The 18471-nt window shown below is 41.1% G+C and overlaps 1 protein-coding gene across 3 annotated transcripts in view; it reads right to left on the reverse strand.

Moving 5' to 3' along the window:
• SYNE3 (spectrin repeat containing nuclear envelope family member 3) overlaps positions 1–18471 on the reverse strand; it is a 72320-nt gene that overhangs the window by 17666 nt on the left and 36183 nt on the right. For all 3 annotated transcript variants that reach the window (XM_076345380.1, XM_076345379.1, XM_076345378.1), the window contains exons 8-17: positions 16478–16625; positions 15531–15713; positions 15124–15267; positions 13997–14131; positions 12859–13020; positions 11943–12106; positions 10860–10983; positions 10532–10684; positions 9752–9901; positions 8243–8281 (exon numbers count right to left, since the gene is read on the reverse strand). In XM_076345380.1, the coding sequence (XP_076201495.1) occupies positions 8243–8281; positions 9752–9901; positions 10532–10684; positions 10860–10983; positions 11943–12106; positions 12859–13020; positions 13997–14131; positions 15124–15267; positions 15531–15713; positions 16478–16625 (1402 nt within the window). The remainder of the gene's footprint in view (positions 1–8242; positions 8282–9751; positions 9902–10531; positions 10685–10859; positions 10984–11942; positions 12107–12858; positions 13021–13996; positions 14132–15123; positions 15268–15530; positions 15714–16477; positions 16626–18471) is intronic.

Consider the following 18471-nt stretch of genomic DNA (forward strand, 5'->3'; position numbering starts at 1 on the left):
TTGTTCTCTTGTATCTGATCAGTGCCATGCTCCTTTTTCTGTATGTACATCAAATTTGAGAGCTTGTTAAAGGCTGGTTTTGGCTTTTGCAGTGTGCTGTGCTGTGCAGCACTTGGTTATGTTTTGCCTGGGAGAACCATGATGAAAGCATTGGCCTTGAGCCTAATCTGGTGTTTGGACCTCGCACTGCTGTCATCCCTGTGCTGCAGGAACCATCTCATGGAGACAATTAACAATTACACTTTTTCCCTTTTCTCCTCCAAGAGCCAATTTGTGGAAGAAACAAAGAATGACACCTTCCCCTTCTTCTCCTGTGCGGTAGATGTTTTCTGCCTTGTTAAAATAACTCTTCAGTATCTTGAACATCCTTGGATAATCAGAATGCTCCTATTGGTATGTTTCAGGAATCTGTTTCTGGCTTTTCCTAAGGTTAAATGACTGTTTAGGAATATCATACAGAGATAGGCCCCAAGGCAGTGTGGTTATAGGTGGCAAGGTGCGTGGGAGAATATGGGCAGGTACATAGAACGGTTATCACCTCCGATGGTCTGGGACTTCACCCCTGAACAAGTGTGGGATCCTGATAAACTGACAGGACGTTTGAAAAAAGGATGCTTTGCCCCTGCCAGTGCCAAAGAGACACAACATATGGCACTGTGCTGGGGCCTGGCCTCCACCTACCGAGCACTACTGAACACTGCTCAGCACCCTCAAGGGGAAGAAGGATCTGAAGACATACAGACAGAGACTAGGGATAAACCAGAGACCCAACCCTCACGTATATCAGTCACCCGTATAGTCAAGAAGAAACAATGGAAGCAGAAGTCAACTCATTTAGTAAGGGAGGAAGAAGCTTCTCGTAGGAGGGAGCAGGAGGAAGACTCAGAAGAGACAGCCTGCTCTGCAGCAGAGCAGTCACAAGAAAAGGAAGGGCAAGAGACTGAAATCATAAACGAGCCAGAAACCACTTGAGCCCTGTCCCTAAGTAAGTTGTGAAATATGCAAAGAGATTTCGGCCATCATGCAGGCGAGCGAATTATCAGGTGGTTGCTCCAATGCTGGGATACTGGGGCCAACAGTCAGGAATTATAAGGTAAGGAAGCCCAGCAGCTGTTGTCCCTTGCTAGGGACAAGACCATCGACAAAGGGATTGGAAAAGGGGCAACTGTCCTCAGCCTCTGGAGGTGGCTCCTGTCAAGCGTGAAGGAAAGGTATCACTTCAAGGAAGATCTTGCAAGTTACTAAGGCAAGCACACCACCATTGAGAGAGGTATCCAGTATCTGAGGGAATTAGCCGTGGTGGAGGTGATCTGCAGCAACCTGGACAACAACCACGCATCCAAAGACCTGGATGAAGTCCAGTGCACATGGACTATGTGGCAGAAGTTTGTGCGGAGTGCACCAACATCATACACTAGCACCCTGTCAATAATGAGCTGGACAGACACAAAGGCACCAACTGTGGATGAATTGGCCAGCCAACTCTAGGAATTTGAAGAGAATCTCGCTTCCTCCCTATGGGCCTGTGTCTCAGCTGTGGAGAGACTGTCCCAACAGTTACAGCAACCCAAAAAGAATACATCTACTTCCTTGCCCATACTGACCAGCATCTCAAGTGCTGGAACATTCAGGCATTGGGAAACAAACTTAGCAGAAGCCACTTGGCCAGTTAACACTAGAGGATCTGCCAATCGACCTCGCCCTGCCCAATTGAAACCCCTGTGCACTGTGAAGGAGATAAAGTCCCCAAAGTACATATAAGGACCTGGCTGGGAAAGACAGTCTGGGTTAATCCTTCCTCAGGAAAAGGCAAACCCATTTGTGGGATTGCTTTTGCTCAAAGACCTGGGCGTACTTGCTGGGTAATGCAGAAGGATGGGGAAGTCCAATGTGTACATCAAGGAGATTTAATCTTGGGTAAAAATAACCCATGGTTTGAGTTGTATGATGTTACTGCTGTATGATGCCATTGTTATATGATGCTGTATGTTGCCACTGCAGTGGCTGCAATATGTCAGTTATTACAGCAGGAGTTACCCAAACCAATGAAGAATGAATCTCATAAGGAAGCTACCTTGCATCGTGCAAGTGCAGCAGTGACACAATCTGAGCTGGCTTCAGTGTGCAACAATCCAACACAACACACTGTCTCTCCTGTCCTGAATGAGCATTACAACAGATGGAGTCCAAAGTCATACACTAAAATGAACTCAAAGGATATTCTGTGGACATTTTAGAGGGGTAGCCCTAAGGGAATGATAGCTGCATATATATGAAAGGACAGGAAGGAGGGGGTGGCAGGTTAATGAGGATGTGTCCTGGTTTTGGCTGGGATAGAGTTAATTTTCTTTCTAGTAGCTGGTACAGTGTTTTGGATTTAGGATGAGAACAATGTTGATAACACACCGATGTTTTAGTTGTTGCTAGGTAGTGCTTACACTAGTCAAGGACTTTTCAGCTTCCCATGCTCTACCAACTGAGAAGGCTGGAGGTGCACAAGAAGCTGGGAGGGGGCACAGCCAGGACAGCTGACCCAAACTGGCCAAAGGGACATTCCATACCATGTGACGTCATGCTCAGTACATAAACTGGGGAAAGCTGGCCGGGGGGGCCGCTGCTCGGGGACTGGCTGGGCATCAGTCAGCAGGTGGTGAGCAATTGCATTGTGCATCACTTGCTTTGTATATTCTTTTATTATTGTTATTATTATTACTATTTTATTTCAATTATTAAACTGTTCTTACCTCAACTCACAAATTTTCTCACTTTTACTCTTCCAATTCTCTTCCCCATCCCACTGGGGGGGTGGGAGAGTGAGCGAGCAGCTGTGTGGTGCTCAGTTGCCAGCCGAGGTTAAACCACGACAGGATGTATTGGATAGTGTGGGAACTGAGCATGATGTCCATGGTATAGAGTAAGGGGTGGAGAATGTGCTGGTTTCGTCTGGGACAGAGTTAGCTTTCTTCAGAGTAGCTTGTATGGGGCTATGTTTTGGATTTGTGATGAAAACAGTGTTGATAACACACCCATGTTTTAGTTCTTGCTGAGCAGTGCTTACACAGTGTCAAGGCCTTTTCTGCTTCTCACACAGCTCTGCTAGTGAGTAGGCTGGGGGGGCACAAGAAATTGTGAGGGGACACAGCCGGGACAGCTGACCCCAACTGACCAAAGGGATATTTCCTACCATATGACGTCACGCTCAGCAATAAAAACAAGGTGGAGGGGAGTTTTACCAGGGATGCTGTTGCTCGGGGACTGGTTGGGCATTGGTTTGCTGGTGGTGAGCCACTGGGATCTTTTGTATCACTTGTTTTCCTTGGTTTTGTTTTTCTTTGTTTCCTTCTTTTACTTATTAAACTGCCTTTATCTCAACCCATGAGTTTTCTCACTTTTACCCTTACCCTTCCAATTCTCTCCCCCAGCCCACTGCAGAGGGGAGGGAGGGAGCAGCTGTGAGGAGCTGAGCTGCTTATTGAATTTAATTGAATTCAATTAATAACGCAGGAATACCCCACCAGTTTTAAATACACTCATAAGCAATACAATTTACCCCGATAAATATATTTTGTACTTAAGAGCAATGCTGTACTACTTTTAGAAGGAGAGTTATTGGCAGCTAGTAGCTGGATGACTTTTCAGTCAGCGTATCTGAAATTTAGTAGAAGACATCCATGTTCTACATTTATTCAGGAAGGCAGAGAAGTAAAACAACTTCTCCCAATTTCCAACTTCCACTCAGCCTTGCAATTTGAAATAAACTAATTAAATTGGGCATAGAAAGAATGAAAACTGAAATAAAGACACCATGTTCTGGAACCTGTAGAAGAGGCTACTGACGTCAAAAGCTGGTTTATTATGTCAACAATGTATGTTTCCAGCTGCTTTAGCAGTGACTTCTCTCAAGTCACGATTAAACTTTTCTTAAACTTCAGCAGTCACCATACATAATTTGAATATTATTTGCATTTTATTTAAATAATTTAAAAATGTGATGGCTTACTTTGAGGTATTGATTACAAGAATTTTCCTACCATGCTTTTTACGGTAGTGTTAAAAACATTTTTCAAGTATATACTGGAAATTGGTTTCATTCTGCTATTGGTCAACAAATCTGTCGTTACCTCTCATTAAGGAGGTAAAATTGTATCTGCTGAGAAAATCATTCTAAGGTAACTCCTTGGTGAAAATCTGCAAATACTTCACAACATGGTAGGCTACTAAAGGATGCATCTTTTCAACAAAGAAAGCAGGGGCCACCAACCACATATCTAGTTAATACCACATTAACATTAACAGAAGGAAAGAACCAGGTGTCCTGGGAAGCAAGATGTCTTCTCCATCTTGCACCAGCACTGCTTTAGAGGGGAAGCATTGGCAAGACACAGAAGTGGCAGAACCAGATAAAAGACAAACAAAGAGTCCCTGTTTTCTAGCTGGGAAAGCTGTAATGTAGATTGGTGAACAACATGAAACCTACAAAAATAAGAGCAGACAGGCAGGCAGTCTCACAGGTGCAGTAACATGAAGGGAAGCTCATGGGCCTGCTGGAGAAGGAAGGGGATGATGCTGCCTGGCACAGCATACTTAACAGTGGGCCAGAGTTAGGAAGAGGCAGTCAGGATTTTTCAGCTTTTTATTTTTTTGCCTAAGTCTCCTTTCTGAGCAAACATCACTGCTGAGGGAAAATAAGTTTATCTGCTAATTTTTAATAGTAAGATGCCCTTCTTCCTGTGTTTGGGCCATGGTGCAATTCCTAAAGCAGGTAGGCACAGGCTTATAGGCACAGTGGTGGAAAAAATATGGAGAGATATTTCTCTCCATCTATAAAAGAGATATTGAAAACTGAGGGAAAGATACCTTTTAATGAGTCTTCTCCATTTTACTAAGAATGTAATTGTACGGAAGATTTCAAGTGGCTAACACCCAGCAGGATTTCAGGAAAACAAATGGGCCACATACTTTCAATAGAAAGGCACCACTAACACAGGCATATACACACACGATGTGTGCATTTCTGTAATGTGACTTTCTGCCGTGAAGAATTCCTGTCATATCTGCAATTGGGCAGAGCAGAGCACATTACTGTTTTCTTCCTGGCAAGCTGTGGCAGCTCTTGCTTTGCAGTTTCCTGAATCACTGCATTAATTTGATTGACTCCAGATCAATGGTGTCTCTAAATAAGATTAAATTACACGTTCCTTCTGTCTGTGTGTTACAGGAGATTACTCTCAGCAGAATCTCAAAGGAAGCAATTAGCTGATCACTGATGTAATGAATCCTAATTATTTCATTTGTACAAACAATAAAGCCAGAATCATTTGTTTAGCAAGGAAGTGTAATTACTTTGAGCACTCGAGAAAATAAATCAAACAGTGCTACCTAGACCTGTAAGTAATGAGCCTTTGACTTCCTATTTATGCTAAAAATGCTCATGGAATATTTTCAGGTAGCTGGGAGCAAACGTTCAAAAGTAACATTTATCATAGGTATTCTTGAGCATTTGCTTGATTATGTCCTTGGGTGTGCTAGGTGCCCTGCAGAAATATCCATCTACATTGCCCTGTCACTGGCACCTGCTAAAAATTGTCCGCAGCCAGTGCAATTTCCTGCAACTGTTTTTTGTTAATCAACAAGAAGTCGCTCAACATCGCAATCATTAGCCTGTACTGTTCCTAAGGGCACCAGTGGCTAGGGGCACGTCCTCAGCAAAGGATGAATGATCAGAAAAAAAGCACATTAATATACATGGAGCAGGCTCTATTCTGCCTAACATTTGGCCATGCAGTCTAGAAATGGAATAAAAACAGAAGGCAATGAAATGAGACTGGCCACAGCTGGGTCTTCCACTTCTCCAGGTTGATCTGCTGCTGCAAAATATTCACAGTTCAAAGAGGAGAGACAAGCAGAGTCACTGGGGACCTCATGTTGCAGAAAGCAGAGAATCCAAAAATACCTGAAATTCTGCCACCTCTGCTGATTTTGTGTGACCCAAAAGCATGAGGGAGCTGACAAATCAGAGATAACCCAATCCCGCTGCATGCAAACTCACTGGATGTTGCAAGTACAGTGATGCAGGCCCCAACCATGCGTACTTTCTGCAGATATTAACTCCTGAGATCAGCCATTCTTTCAGGGTAGTTGTTTTCCTTCACCATGGTTTTGAAAGGATATTCAAAACATACAAAAACATTTTGCCTAATCTTTCTTTCATTTCTAGCCACACTTTAGGTGTTAAATCTGAGTTTAAAATAACCTGCAAAGCCACAAATTCTGCAGTTGGTTTGCTTTTCCTCTTTTCTCAGCCTAAACAGCGATGCACCCAAAAGAGATCAACATTATTTTCTGGTTCTCTTAAGTGATGCTCAACAATCTTATGGCAACACAGGCTCACATCCTGATAAAAGCCTGAATGAAAAAGACACATCTGCTTACAGCACTTGGATTCTCATTGTAGTGACACTGTTTAAATCCAGGATGAATGCCCTGAAGTCAGCAAAATCACACTGAAGTGAGCAAGGTGTAAGTTACTGCAACATTTGTACTGGCTGGAGGGAAACTGCAAATCACTTGTTGGCGCAATGGGAGCCATTTCCTTCATGCTTATGAGGTATTTCAGTTCCTCGTTCCTTCCCATTTGTTTGTGTTCAATAGCTATTAAAAACTCACAGAATGCTTTTTTTGTGTTCTTGCCCTAGGCCTAATTGACAAACGTTTGCTGCCTGCCACTATGTTATTCCAGTATCCTTGAAAATTAACTGAAGACTTTAGTATCCTTCAGAGAAGTTAAGGAGGAATAAATACCACCTACCCCGAGGCAGGTGGGACAGATTAATTAAAAAATGATATCTAATTGCACAGTGGAGATGTGCTTATGCCTAAAGCTTTTGTTTTGTTTTCCCCTACAAACAACTTGACCCAACCAAATCATATAAAAGCAGAGGATTCCTTGGTCGGTCTTCTGGACTATCCCTTTAGGCCTCTTCTAGGGAAAAGCAACACTACTAAATGTTTGGCTGCCTCTACACCAAGTATTACAATGTCACATTGTTTTTCCAGCCCGAAAAATTCTGTAGGACCAACACTACCGAACAATTAATGCTGAGCCAGACAGGCAAGAACACAAACTCTTTGGAGGTTTTCAGGAAGGCTGAACTGTGGCCAAAACTATTCAGGGGATGTGTGAAAACTACCTTAAATTGGTCAGTATTTCACTGGGGAAAAATATTGGAGATGCTATTCCACATTTAAGTACCAGAGGAATATCTCATCTGAATAAGGAAGTCTTGATTTCTGGCCAAACTAGAAGTGCACTGTACTGTACCCTTTAAATATTGGTCTCTTCTAAAGAGATTTTGCAACAGGAGAAATCAAGGGTTTGATTTAGCTTAAGATGATTATGTGATTATGTTCCTGCAACACGTTATTCATCCAATCTACTTTGTGTTGGGCAAATAAAGCCTTATTCTATTCCTTCTGAAAACAAAGGGAAAGTGAGATGACAGTACAAAGTAGAAGCTAACAGTGTCTATAAACAAAGGCAAATTGTGACAGAGGGAGAAGACTCAGTTCAACACTGCTCAGGTCAACAGAAAAACTTGCTGACTTTATGAAAACGGGATCAGAAATGCTTCTTGGGTTTAATAAGAAACTGGCAGCATTTTGTTTTCTTTAAGCTTCTCCTTATCGTCTCCTGTACTGCTTCTGTTTCTTATGTCATCACTTCCAAAAGAAAATCCTTCACAGGAGGAATTCTGCTGCTTAGAATAAGGATTAGTCTAATAACATTAGACAAATCTCTTGACTTTCTCTGTTTTTCTGCATTAGAAAAAAGGTGGGCTGAATGATCCAAAGCAATTTTTTCAGAAGTGTCTAAAGAATTAGAAGTCCTATTTTCAAAATTATTTTAGGCACTTGGCCCCTAAAACCTTTGGAGAGAGCTCTTCCTTACTCTCTTTTGAAAAATGAATTAAGTTCAGATAGCATGTAGATGTAAAAAATGTGAGTTCCACCACTCTCCCAGGAGATGGATATATACCTTCTAGAGATACAGTAAGTACAGCTCAAGAGTAAAAACTCTGTAGTATTTTTCCTTTTAAAATCTGGAGAAAATAAACTTCTTTTTTGAGAGGCTCTTAATAACCAAATTAATCTCAAGAACCTTTAGAAAAAAATAATTTAAAATAATTATCTGCAAGATGTCTGATCAAACATTTTTTAGCTTATTGATGGGAAACTGTCATACCTTTCTGAATCTGTCTGTTTCTTCTGAAGATCCAGGACTCTGTTTAAAAGGGGGAAAAAAAAAGAAAGAAAGAAAAGAAAAAGAAAAAAGAAGCATGAACTTAAGATGCCAGCGGAGCTTATAAATGAATATTCACCTCACAGGGGATGTTTCTTTCAAATTCATCATCACCTGGATAGACTGAACCAGCAGGAGATTTTTTTAATGAGCTTTTTAACACACATTAGGCAAAATAGAAAGCTGAAATGTTTTCAGGTTCTTGACCATTTGAATCAGATGAGCAGTTCTCCCAGCAATAGCTTTGACTTTACTGACACCTATTGACTATATTTATGCTTACACAAGGTTTTGGTCAACAAAGCATAACTCATTACAATCAATGGCAAACAATTCTTAGAAATATGCTCTTTATTAATAGAGGTCATGCTTACCTTCCATGCACTTTAAAGGATTTGTATTCTAAGGAAGTTTTGGATTTGGATTTGAAGACAAGATTTCCCAAAGCAGAAAATTTTGAGGTGCCTCAAATTTTAGGTGTTTGAGTTCAGGTACCTTCCAAAGCACTTGCATACAGAAAGTACCAAATGCACACCTGTAAAGTCTAATCCTCCGATTAAGGTATGTTGAAGTTGAGCACATAATGTAAGTAGTTAAGCTAGAAAAAAATTAATAGTTATGTACGTTTACACTAAGAGCATGGGAATATCTTTAGCATGCCCTGGAATATCTCATATATGGGGGTGAATTCTGCCATTCTTAGCATGTCTTATATATAACAACTCAATAACTTCTTTAATTATTTGCTTCTTGCATTAAAATACCTCCTCTTTATTTCATTCCAAATCCTTAGCCTGTAAAGATAGTTTCAAAAAGGACTAGGTCCTTTTGTGCACAGTTACTTTCTGAGTCAGTTCAGTCAGTGGCTATTCTGATCACTCTGTCTCTCTTGTATTTTTTTATATATATATATAAAATATATATTATATATTAAATATATTATATATAATATTATATTATATATTATATATATCTAAAATATTATATATTATATATATAAATAATATATCCTTACTGCAGGAACTGTTAAAAAAATAATTCAGTGGAGAATGTTGTGTGGAGAAAGGACAAAAAGCTAGAAATCCATGTGCCCAGAACTAGGTGTATACCCAAAATATTCACACACATAAACATCTCACAGTCCCCAACTGCGTGCATCTTTGAAAACAGCCAACTGTCGTTCTGCTTTGAACCTTCCATTTTGAGAAATATTCTGAGCATTGCTTACAAAGGGAAAAAGATAGCGCACAACTCTTATTTTAACACAGGAATATTTGTGCTTATATTTATAAATACATGGCTATGTTTGTTCTGTCTGTGACGGCATTTACTAAGGGAGGTTTTAATTAAGCAGACACACACACGTACTGTTGAATTATGACCAGCAACGTGAAGCAACCTAAAAGAGCAATGGCTGAGATCAGCAACTGTGAATTGAGTGCTGTCACCTACCAGTGAACTCATGGACTCTTTCAGTTTAGATTTGTAGAGCATCCATCGGTAACGCAGGTCCTCCAGATCTTCAGAGTTTCCAGTGACAGGATGAAGATGAAGGAGGTCCTCAAAGAGACGCTGACCATCAGGCACACAAGACTGCAGCTCCTGCAGGCAAAGACAAGGTCAGCAGCAACTCAGAATTCAAGAAGGCCCCACTTTTTAAATCTAGCATTCAAAAGAACAGTGGTTTGGAATAGTGCATTTTTGTTATTGCTTTTTTTGGCCTGAAATGATATAAAAAGGTCCACTCATCTGCAAGACTCCTGTAGCCTTGAGTATTTCTGTTTGTCTAATTTCTTACAGCATCCATTGTCATTGCATCTGGCTATACTCAAGAGAAAGGGAAAGAGTGAGGTCAAACACCAGACACTAATTTTAATCAGCTTCTTTTAATGAACACCTTTGCCATACCACACTGGAAATGTCCTGTCCAACAGCTAGATGCCAGGCTGCTCCCTTCCCTTCTACCACTCTGGCTCTGGCAGACTTTTCTCAGTAGAAGGGGTGAAATACTTGTCCTAAATTCCCGAGTTTCATCTACTCTAGAGTCTCCTAAAGCAGAGTGTAGTGTTTGAGGGTTTTTTTTTGTTTTGGAGGTTTTTTTTGTTTGTTTGTTTTGAGGGGCGTTTTTTTGTTGGTTGGGGGTGTGTGGGTTGGTTTTTGATTTTTTTTAATTCTGAAAGAATTTGCACTTATTGCAATCTTTGTCTCCATCTTCATCCCCTGAAAACTAACCTCCAGTTTGCTCTGTCGTGCCTTAATTTCCTCTGTGGAAGATGAAGTCACAGCAAGAATTTTTGTCAGTTTGGTGTTTTCACCTTGTAACCACTCTTCAAAGTCGCGTAGGAGCTTCAAGTGGCTGCTCGTATTTTGCCCTTCTATCCTCTCCTAGGTTACAGAACAACAGGAACAAAAAAGCCCTTACTGTTATGTCAGATGTTTCTTCTGAAGGCCCGACTGCAAGATCTTAATCTCCAACTTTGTAACCCATAATATCAGATGAAGCCAATAAAATTGTTCTTGTGAAACTGATATGAAGGCAGATACAGAGTCCCCCTCTCACCTGCTTACGTTTGGGGTCTACATCTAAAGGATGGAAGGCAGGTCCAGACATCCATCTGCTGTCCACAAATACTATTTTCTTCTTATCAGCCACCGGTCTATTTAACTGCCACTTTTTGAGAAGACTTGAAAACACAAAACCAGAGACATCAGTGCAGTGAAACATCTAATGATGAGACATCCACATTTTGACCGGGGCTATGGGAGACACCTCTGGTGAAATAGCACTATTATTATTATACTATTATTACTACTAACAGCACTATTACTATTAAAGTTATTTCCAACATCTTTTTAACAAAATAAGATCAAGACAGGAGTGTCTCAAAGCAGCACCAGTCCTCTAGTTCTAACATTTCCAAGTGTTTTGTTTTCTTTTACTCAGTGGAGTGAAGGAGCAAAAAAAAACCCTACTACCTTGAAGGCATATACCTTCCAGTCTGGTAACAGCAGACAGTACAATCAAGCCTTCCTCGATTTAGTCATTCCATTTTTATGCCTGTTCTGACACTATGTATGAATATACTCACACGTGTAGCACAGTATTAAATTTTAATACAGACTAGCAAATATGAGTAGCAGTTTGACACTGCACAGTGAGGGCAAAATAAATTAAGTCCACATTTGCCAGCTAAGAGAGGATTTTAGCTTTGTTTATATTCTTGCAGGTTTGCAAAAGGCACAAATCCCAGTGCAGATATAGCCTCCGTGGGGATACCTCCAGATCAGACAGCGAGGAGAACAGGAAGGTGAGGCAGAACAGCAGAAGTCACCCAGTCTATGTCCTATTTCCTCTGATATGGACTGGCAGTACAAGGGTGAGCCAGGTCCTAAGGAGACACTGCCTGCTCCAAGTGTGAGGTAAAGGCAGACTGCTCTGGTCCCTGGATTCTCTAAAATGGTTTTCTTGAAAGTAATGATTTCCAGTTTACAAACGATTAAATAAAATCTCATCTTGCTCCTAACATTGTAACATAGCTGTTCACTTTCACAGCACAGACCATAAAGCATCAAGCGTCTGGTCACGTAGCAGTAAAGAGCATTCCCTTGAAAGGACATGAGGAAGACGCACATGAACACTTACCCAGTTGCCATCTCCTTCAATGATCTCCACGACTCCTTCAGCTGATCCAGCTCTGCCTGGACATGGGCAGTCTCCTCTGGGGAAGAATTCTCCATGACCAGCTGGCCATGAGCTTCCACAAGGTGCAGCTGGATCTCCTTATCTGGAAACTCAGCTAGCCATCTCTGAAACGTACAGCCCTTACAGTTACTTCTAGGTATCCTGGGTAAAGCAGAGGCTATGTCAGACTGAAGGCCATGTTCAGTCCAGGACTATGCTGGTTCTGTTGGCACTAGCTAGAACATACCTAGCAGGAAAAAAAATATGCTGTGGATTCTTGCAAAGAACCAACATAGGTCAAAGACCTGATGGCAAAACTTAAAGGGTGCAAGTTGTCAATGCACCCCTTCTGTAGCCTTACCATGAAATATCTTGGTTTTCCGTACGATGGCAAAAGCTGCCAGCTGAAGTAACCTGCCAGAGTGAATCTAGCATGCAGAATACTGCTACACAGGGAAAAGCTAGCAGCTGTGGAACAGCTCAGTTCAACACAGTATAAGGTTAGCTAACAGGGTAATAATGTTCAATGTATCGATGAGTACATACAGGCAAAAGTAGGTATTGTCCAGAGAGATCACCCTGGCAGGAAGAGCTCTTTTTCAAACCACCTATCCTTTGATAATACTTCATCCATCTCAACAGTTCTTAGCTATTTCTCACTGCTCTTGTCTTTTACCTAGCTCCACATGCCACAGCACAGGGCAAAGCAGGGAGGCAGCAGCAACCAACAGTTATTGCAGGAGGAAAAAACCATCATTACTCTCCTCAACCAACATTACTCTCTAGTGAGGAAACCCCCACTAGAAACCCCTCGCCCTTCATGTCTGAATGCTGCAAAGTGAATAATTAACATCTTACACTAAGATGCTTTTCTCACCTCAAGGTCTGCCACCCTGCCCTCGGTGTTCTGCTCTCCATCAGCACCCTGGTAGGAGTCAATCTTCTCTGTGGTTACTGTGATCCACTGCTGGAGGTCAGAGAGTTTGTCATTATATGCCCAATGCTTCTGAACGTGCTCTTCACTCTGCTGTATCATCATCTACAAATGATAAAAATAAGTCAGCAACTAAACACAGACAAAAAGCAGTTTCATTACTGGATCTAACACTGTGACTACTGGCACAGAATCTCATAGGCAAAAAGGAAAAAAACCAGCTGTTAATGAGACACAAAAAACTTTATCCTTTAGCATCAGTGGCACAGAAAACACCTACAAGCTCCTGCAGGCCTAAATTTAACCAGAAGAGGGGGCATTAAGCACTAGAATAGCTCCCTTCCATTTCAGCTGAAACAGAATAAAGAATATGGGGGATTTTTTTTATACCCCAGTCAATATTAAACACACCTTATACTTCCTGAATCAGAAATCACTGCACAGACTTTTTTTGAAAAAGTCCAGTTCAGCGATAAATGGGATTATTGAGACTGAAACTAGAATTCCACAGTGCATATTAGGGTAACACTTTATCTTAAGTATTTTTATGGTGACCTGCATAACTAAGGTAATTTTATAAGCTCTTCTTCTGAGACTGCTTTGGAAGGTCCTTTTATAGCTATGTTTACAAGTTACAAAATGCCTCAGGTCAAAACAAGTAATTATGCAATTGCAACACTTTCCTCTCATTAACTTTTAGGTCACAAAACTATAAAAAAACCCAAACAGTTTGATACAAAAACAGTATCCAGGAATCTGTGAAGAAGTCCAGGCACCTCCATGATAATGTAATTATGAGGTCTTTTGGTCAGAAATCTCAGTCTCACTCCAGAAATAATTTATATAGATATAAAATCTGTGTGGATGGTATCCTATCCCAAAGGGAAATCACATTACAGATAATCAGAGAATCCTGGAAGAGCTATCAAAGTCATAAGAATTCAGTGCCTTCTTCCCCTGAAATGAAAATATCTGTCACTCAAAGCTTATAATCTCATATGCTCAATGATTTTTTTTTTATATTTTTAAATAATGGCAACTGACAATTCCTCAGGCAACTAAAAACTCTTCCTTACGTTACCTCCAATGATCTCTTCAGGGCCTGAGAGTCAGATGAAAGTTGGTTCATTTCATGCCTGTGTGTGGTATTTGACTGAACAAGCTTCTCTATCTCTTCCATTTGAATCGCAAGCTCTGCCAAGTCATCTTGGATCATCTGCAGAGGAAAAGACAGGTTCCATACGGGTAATGTGCTAGATGTGGCATGGACATCCACAAAACATACACTAAAAGTAGTTTCATTTGACAGGTGTGGGGGGCGGAGAAAGGTAACAATCACTGTCATTAAGAAAATTAATTTTTTTGATGTCTAGAAGTAAATGTTTCTGAAAGAAATGGTTGGACGTTCTTACATGTTACCAGTTGATCACAAAGAAGACAAGTTGCTGAGAAGCTGCCAGAGGAGACACAGTATAATTAGCTAAGTACTGCAAAGAACTATGGTGGTAACATCCCTGTGGTCACCAAGGGTGAAGTGGCACCGTATAGCTGAATCACCGTAGCTCACCATGGCAAAAAGGAAGAGTCACACCCCATCTCTCTTTCCCTCCTGCTCCTCTCTCTCCTCTCCCAGCTATGTAGTCCCACTGCATGCCTTGAGCAGGCTCTACTGCATGTTGGACCCTTTGCTGAACCACTTCAAAACACTAACCAAGTGGAAAATTATCATCTTTTTCTGTTGATTATTTTTTTCTTATCTTGGCCAGCTGAATTAGCCCATGGAGTAAATCCAGCACGTGTCAAAGCTGTGACAAGGTAAAGAGCAGGAAGGGGGGGATGCAGAAGGAGGTGGGACAATGGGAACTCCGTGCTTTTGGAGGGAGTTAGATTGGTTCAGGTTATCTTTTACAGTTTCACTCCTAGTGGGAAGTATCAGGATACATTTTCTTTAGCAATAAAACTAGCTCAAGGAGGTGTGGCACCAAGAGCTTTCAGCTGCTTGTTCCTTCCTTCAAGCCCAGTTTGCCAGTTCTTCAGCTTCACTGCTTCAATTTCATCTACTCCATGTTATAAACTGGACCAAATGAAATTATCTAACACACAATCAATTGAGGGGACAAGGTACTGAATTCCTAATGCTAATAAAATATGAACAAACAGGACCACAATTAACTGAGGATATCACGGTCAAACATTACTGTAATGTACCTGGAGTCTCTGGAGTTGTGTCTTTTTACCTAAGAGGTCAGGCCGTGGTTCCTTCTCTAGATCTAATTTGGCTTTGATGGCAGATAGTTTCTTCTGCAAAGGTGTGAAACCAGCGTCAAAGTCCTTATGTTGCGATATCAAATTCTAGATGGAGAAAGAAGGAAAAAAATCCAGCATTCAACATATATCCCTTAGCATTATCTTTTGTCAACGTCCATTGCATGCTCAGAACAAACACCAAGCTACACTATGCAACAGACCACAAATTTATTTGAATATTTGATCAACCTAGAAAAAGGGATTGGGCACAGCTGGTTACTACTAAATTTGTACCTGTACAACTGGCTTAGTAAAAGATTGATTGTCTTTGTCACAGGCAAGGACTGTATATGGGCTTTTAAGCTCACCTGGAGTTTGCTCTTGCTTTGCAGCAGACTCTTGTGTAGAATTTCTCTCTCCTTTGAAGCTTCAGCTACTTCTTGCAGGAAAGACTTTGCTTTTTCCTCACCAAGGATATTGTTTAGTAAATCTTTCTTCAGCTGTAATGTCATCAACTTCTCTTTGAACTGGGAGCTTTCAGCTAGAGCAGCCTAAAGGAGAAAAATTCTTGCAGTGAAATCATACCAAAAAAAAAAAAAATCATATAACCATATTATTCTCACACAAGTCACAAAACCAAAGCAGTATGACAAAGTCAGGTCAAAACAGCATGCTGGTCCGACAAGGGGTAACAGAAGGTACCTGGACAGTGCCCAGTTAAAGGAAAAGTCTTCCTGATAATGTTAGAAGCACCAGGGCTGCATCCGTTTTGTGAACAGAAATAGAGGAAAGCTGTACTATGGAAAGAGTTGTCTGTGCAGAGGAGAGGCCTAAACAACCAACAGAAAGGACAGCTTGAATGCTCATCCCGAGGATAAACTCCATCCCTGTTCACAGACGCGTTTATTCTGGAGAGCACAGGGATGACAAAGTAACAAACACACCTTCCTGGGCACATGCAGAAATCATGCATTATAATCCCACGACTATATTACTACGCGCTTCTTAAGAGTCCACAGACTTCCTGTCCAGGGAGATCTGGGCTAATGCTAAACAATATTATCATCATTGTTAAAGATATCTAGCACTTTAATTCAGCCTATTCAGTTGGCAACTCCAAATGGACGGCAGAAAGTAAGACATTCTGCTACAGCTACAGCTAAATATTGACCTTCGTACTGTGGGGCTTCCTGCCATACTGGAAAGGCCCTTCCAGCTGCTGCTGTCCGGCAGCTGTATGCAGGCAGCTGCTGGCATAGCTTGGGCAAACACAAACCAAATCATCAGTTTCTGAACTTAGTAACAGGTTTGCTACCTCAATGTGAGCCAGAGCTGGCTCCGGAGTCTCCAGGAGCATCTGGACTGATGGCTTCCACTGTTCAAAATCTTGCAGAGGATTTTGGAAGAGTCTTCTCAGTTGGGTTTCTGTATCAGTGCTCATTTTAGATGTCTTGCCTCTAACACTGCAAGGATAAAGTGACAGCTGAGAGAAGGATTACGAAGAAATCCAAGTCCAAACATCCTATTCATCAAGGCATGAATTAACACAATACTCGTGTGCAAACTGTATCCAACACAAAAGCCTCAGTCTTTTTTACTGTCTGAGCCTGGCGTTGTGTATTGACAGCTGCTCTGTAAGTCAGAGACATCCGACAAAACTTTATTTAGACACCGTAAGACACATTTGTCTCTTATGCAACTGTGTATCAGGAATTATTTTGCCTTTCTAGCAGCCAGCAGTCTTCTTTTGTATGTGATCTCTCTCGGCTGTTATCAGCAGCATGATTTAACAAATCGTATTATTGGATGGTATCACTGACTGATGAGAGGAACAAGCCAAGAGTGTCTAGAATTTAACTGCAGTTGCCTCTATTGTTTTACATATTACTGAGTCTTTGTTCCTTTAAAAAATTACATTAAGAAATCTTTGATCACCCTATGTTACCTATAAAAAGAGGAAAATACGTATTTTTTTTCAGATATAAATTTTAAAAATTTTGCAGAACCACTTGTATTTTACATATAGGTGATTCTGATAAAAGCTTTATATTATACATATGTATACACACACACGCACAGCTATATGTGTGTGTGTATGTGTATATATATATGGGGGGGGGGGAAATCAGCACACATTCATTAAATATCCAGTCTTCTCTTATAAAGGCTTATCCAAAATACAGCTGAGTAACAAGCCTAGCAGTGACACACCCCACACAGCTGCCTCCTGTTTTTCTCAGCTTTCCTGACCTCCCAGTTTGCAGAATCCTATTTGATATGGCAGAATGCATCCCAAACTGTATGTTCATATAGGAACAGTATCCTGCAAATTCACAAGACCAGCAAGCAACAGCAATGCCAATCAAGATTAATACTGCCTTTCAGAAACAGAAACAATAACCTTACCTGTGTCACTGGGACGTTACGGAGCTAAACAAAGGCAAGCTTGCATAGGCCAAAAGCTCCGCAAATAGAAAGTTCTGATATTACATGTCCTTTGCCATTTGCTCTGCTGCCCCTGCCAGGCTCAGCATGAAGCTGCCAGACTTCGCAAAGACGCTTTGGAGAGAAGCTGGCAAAAGCGCAGCTGCCATTTTCTACTCAGAGGCAAGTTCTCCTGCCTTCTCTGCTCCTCTTTCGACATCGTTTACTTGTTAGTTTTTAAACTGAAATTCTTTCCCATAATGACCTATAACCCTTCCAACAGGACAGCATACTGTGCACTGGACAGAGGAAAATAAGCTTGGATACAGTAAAAAAACTGACCTTTATTTCTCCTTAAAAAAATGCTCCTTTCTTCTAGTTTGCAAAATTTGCTGCAGCTTCTTTACTTCCTGATTCCAGGCAGCCTGGAAACGGAAACGCTGAAGTCTGGGGAGAGGCTAAACTTTCAGAGTTTCCAACCCAAGGCAAGTTGAAAACAGGAATCATGCATGTATGCCGCCAGGAGAAGGGGAATAAACTCTGCCAAATAATTGCTAAGGCTGATGAGTCATTACAACAAACTCAACAAGAGAGGGCCATAATACTTCTGAACCGTTTACTACTACAGCTCCTGTCCTGATTTTCTAGTTGCTGTCATGACAGGCAAGCAAAATATATAAATTATTATTATTAAATGCTAAGAAGATCAAATTAGCTGCCAACAATCTAATTTTCTTCAAACCATACACAACATTAATGATGCAAGATCACTGCTTGAAAATGGCCAGCAGCCTACAGCTCCTAGTAAACCTGTAAATTTAGCCAATTGCTGAAATGTGGAGGCAGATGTAATTAGCAAAAGCCTTTCTTTTCTACCCGTCACCT

The sequence above is a fragment of the Aptenodytes patagonicus genome, chromosome 7 (genome assembly GCF_965638725.1).
Source record: "Aptenodytes patagonicus chromosome 7, bAptPat1.pri.cur, whole genome shotgun sequence".
Lineage (NCBI taxonomy): Eukaryota > Metazoa > Chordata > Aves > Sphenisciformes > Spheniscidae > Aptenodytes > Aptenodytes patagonicus.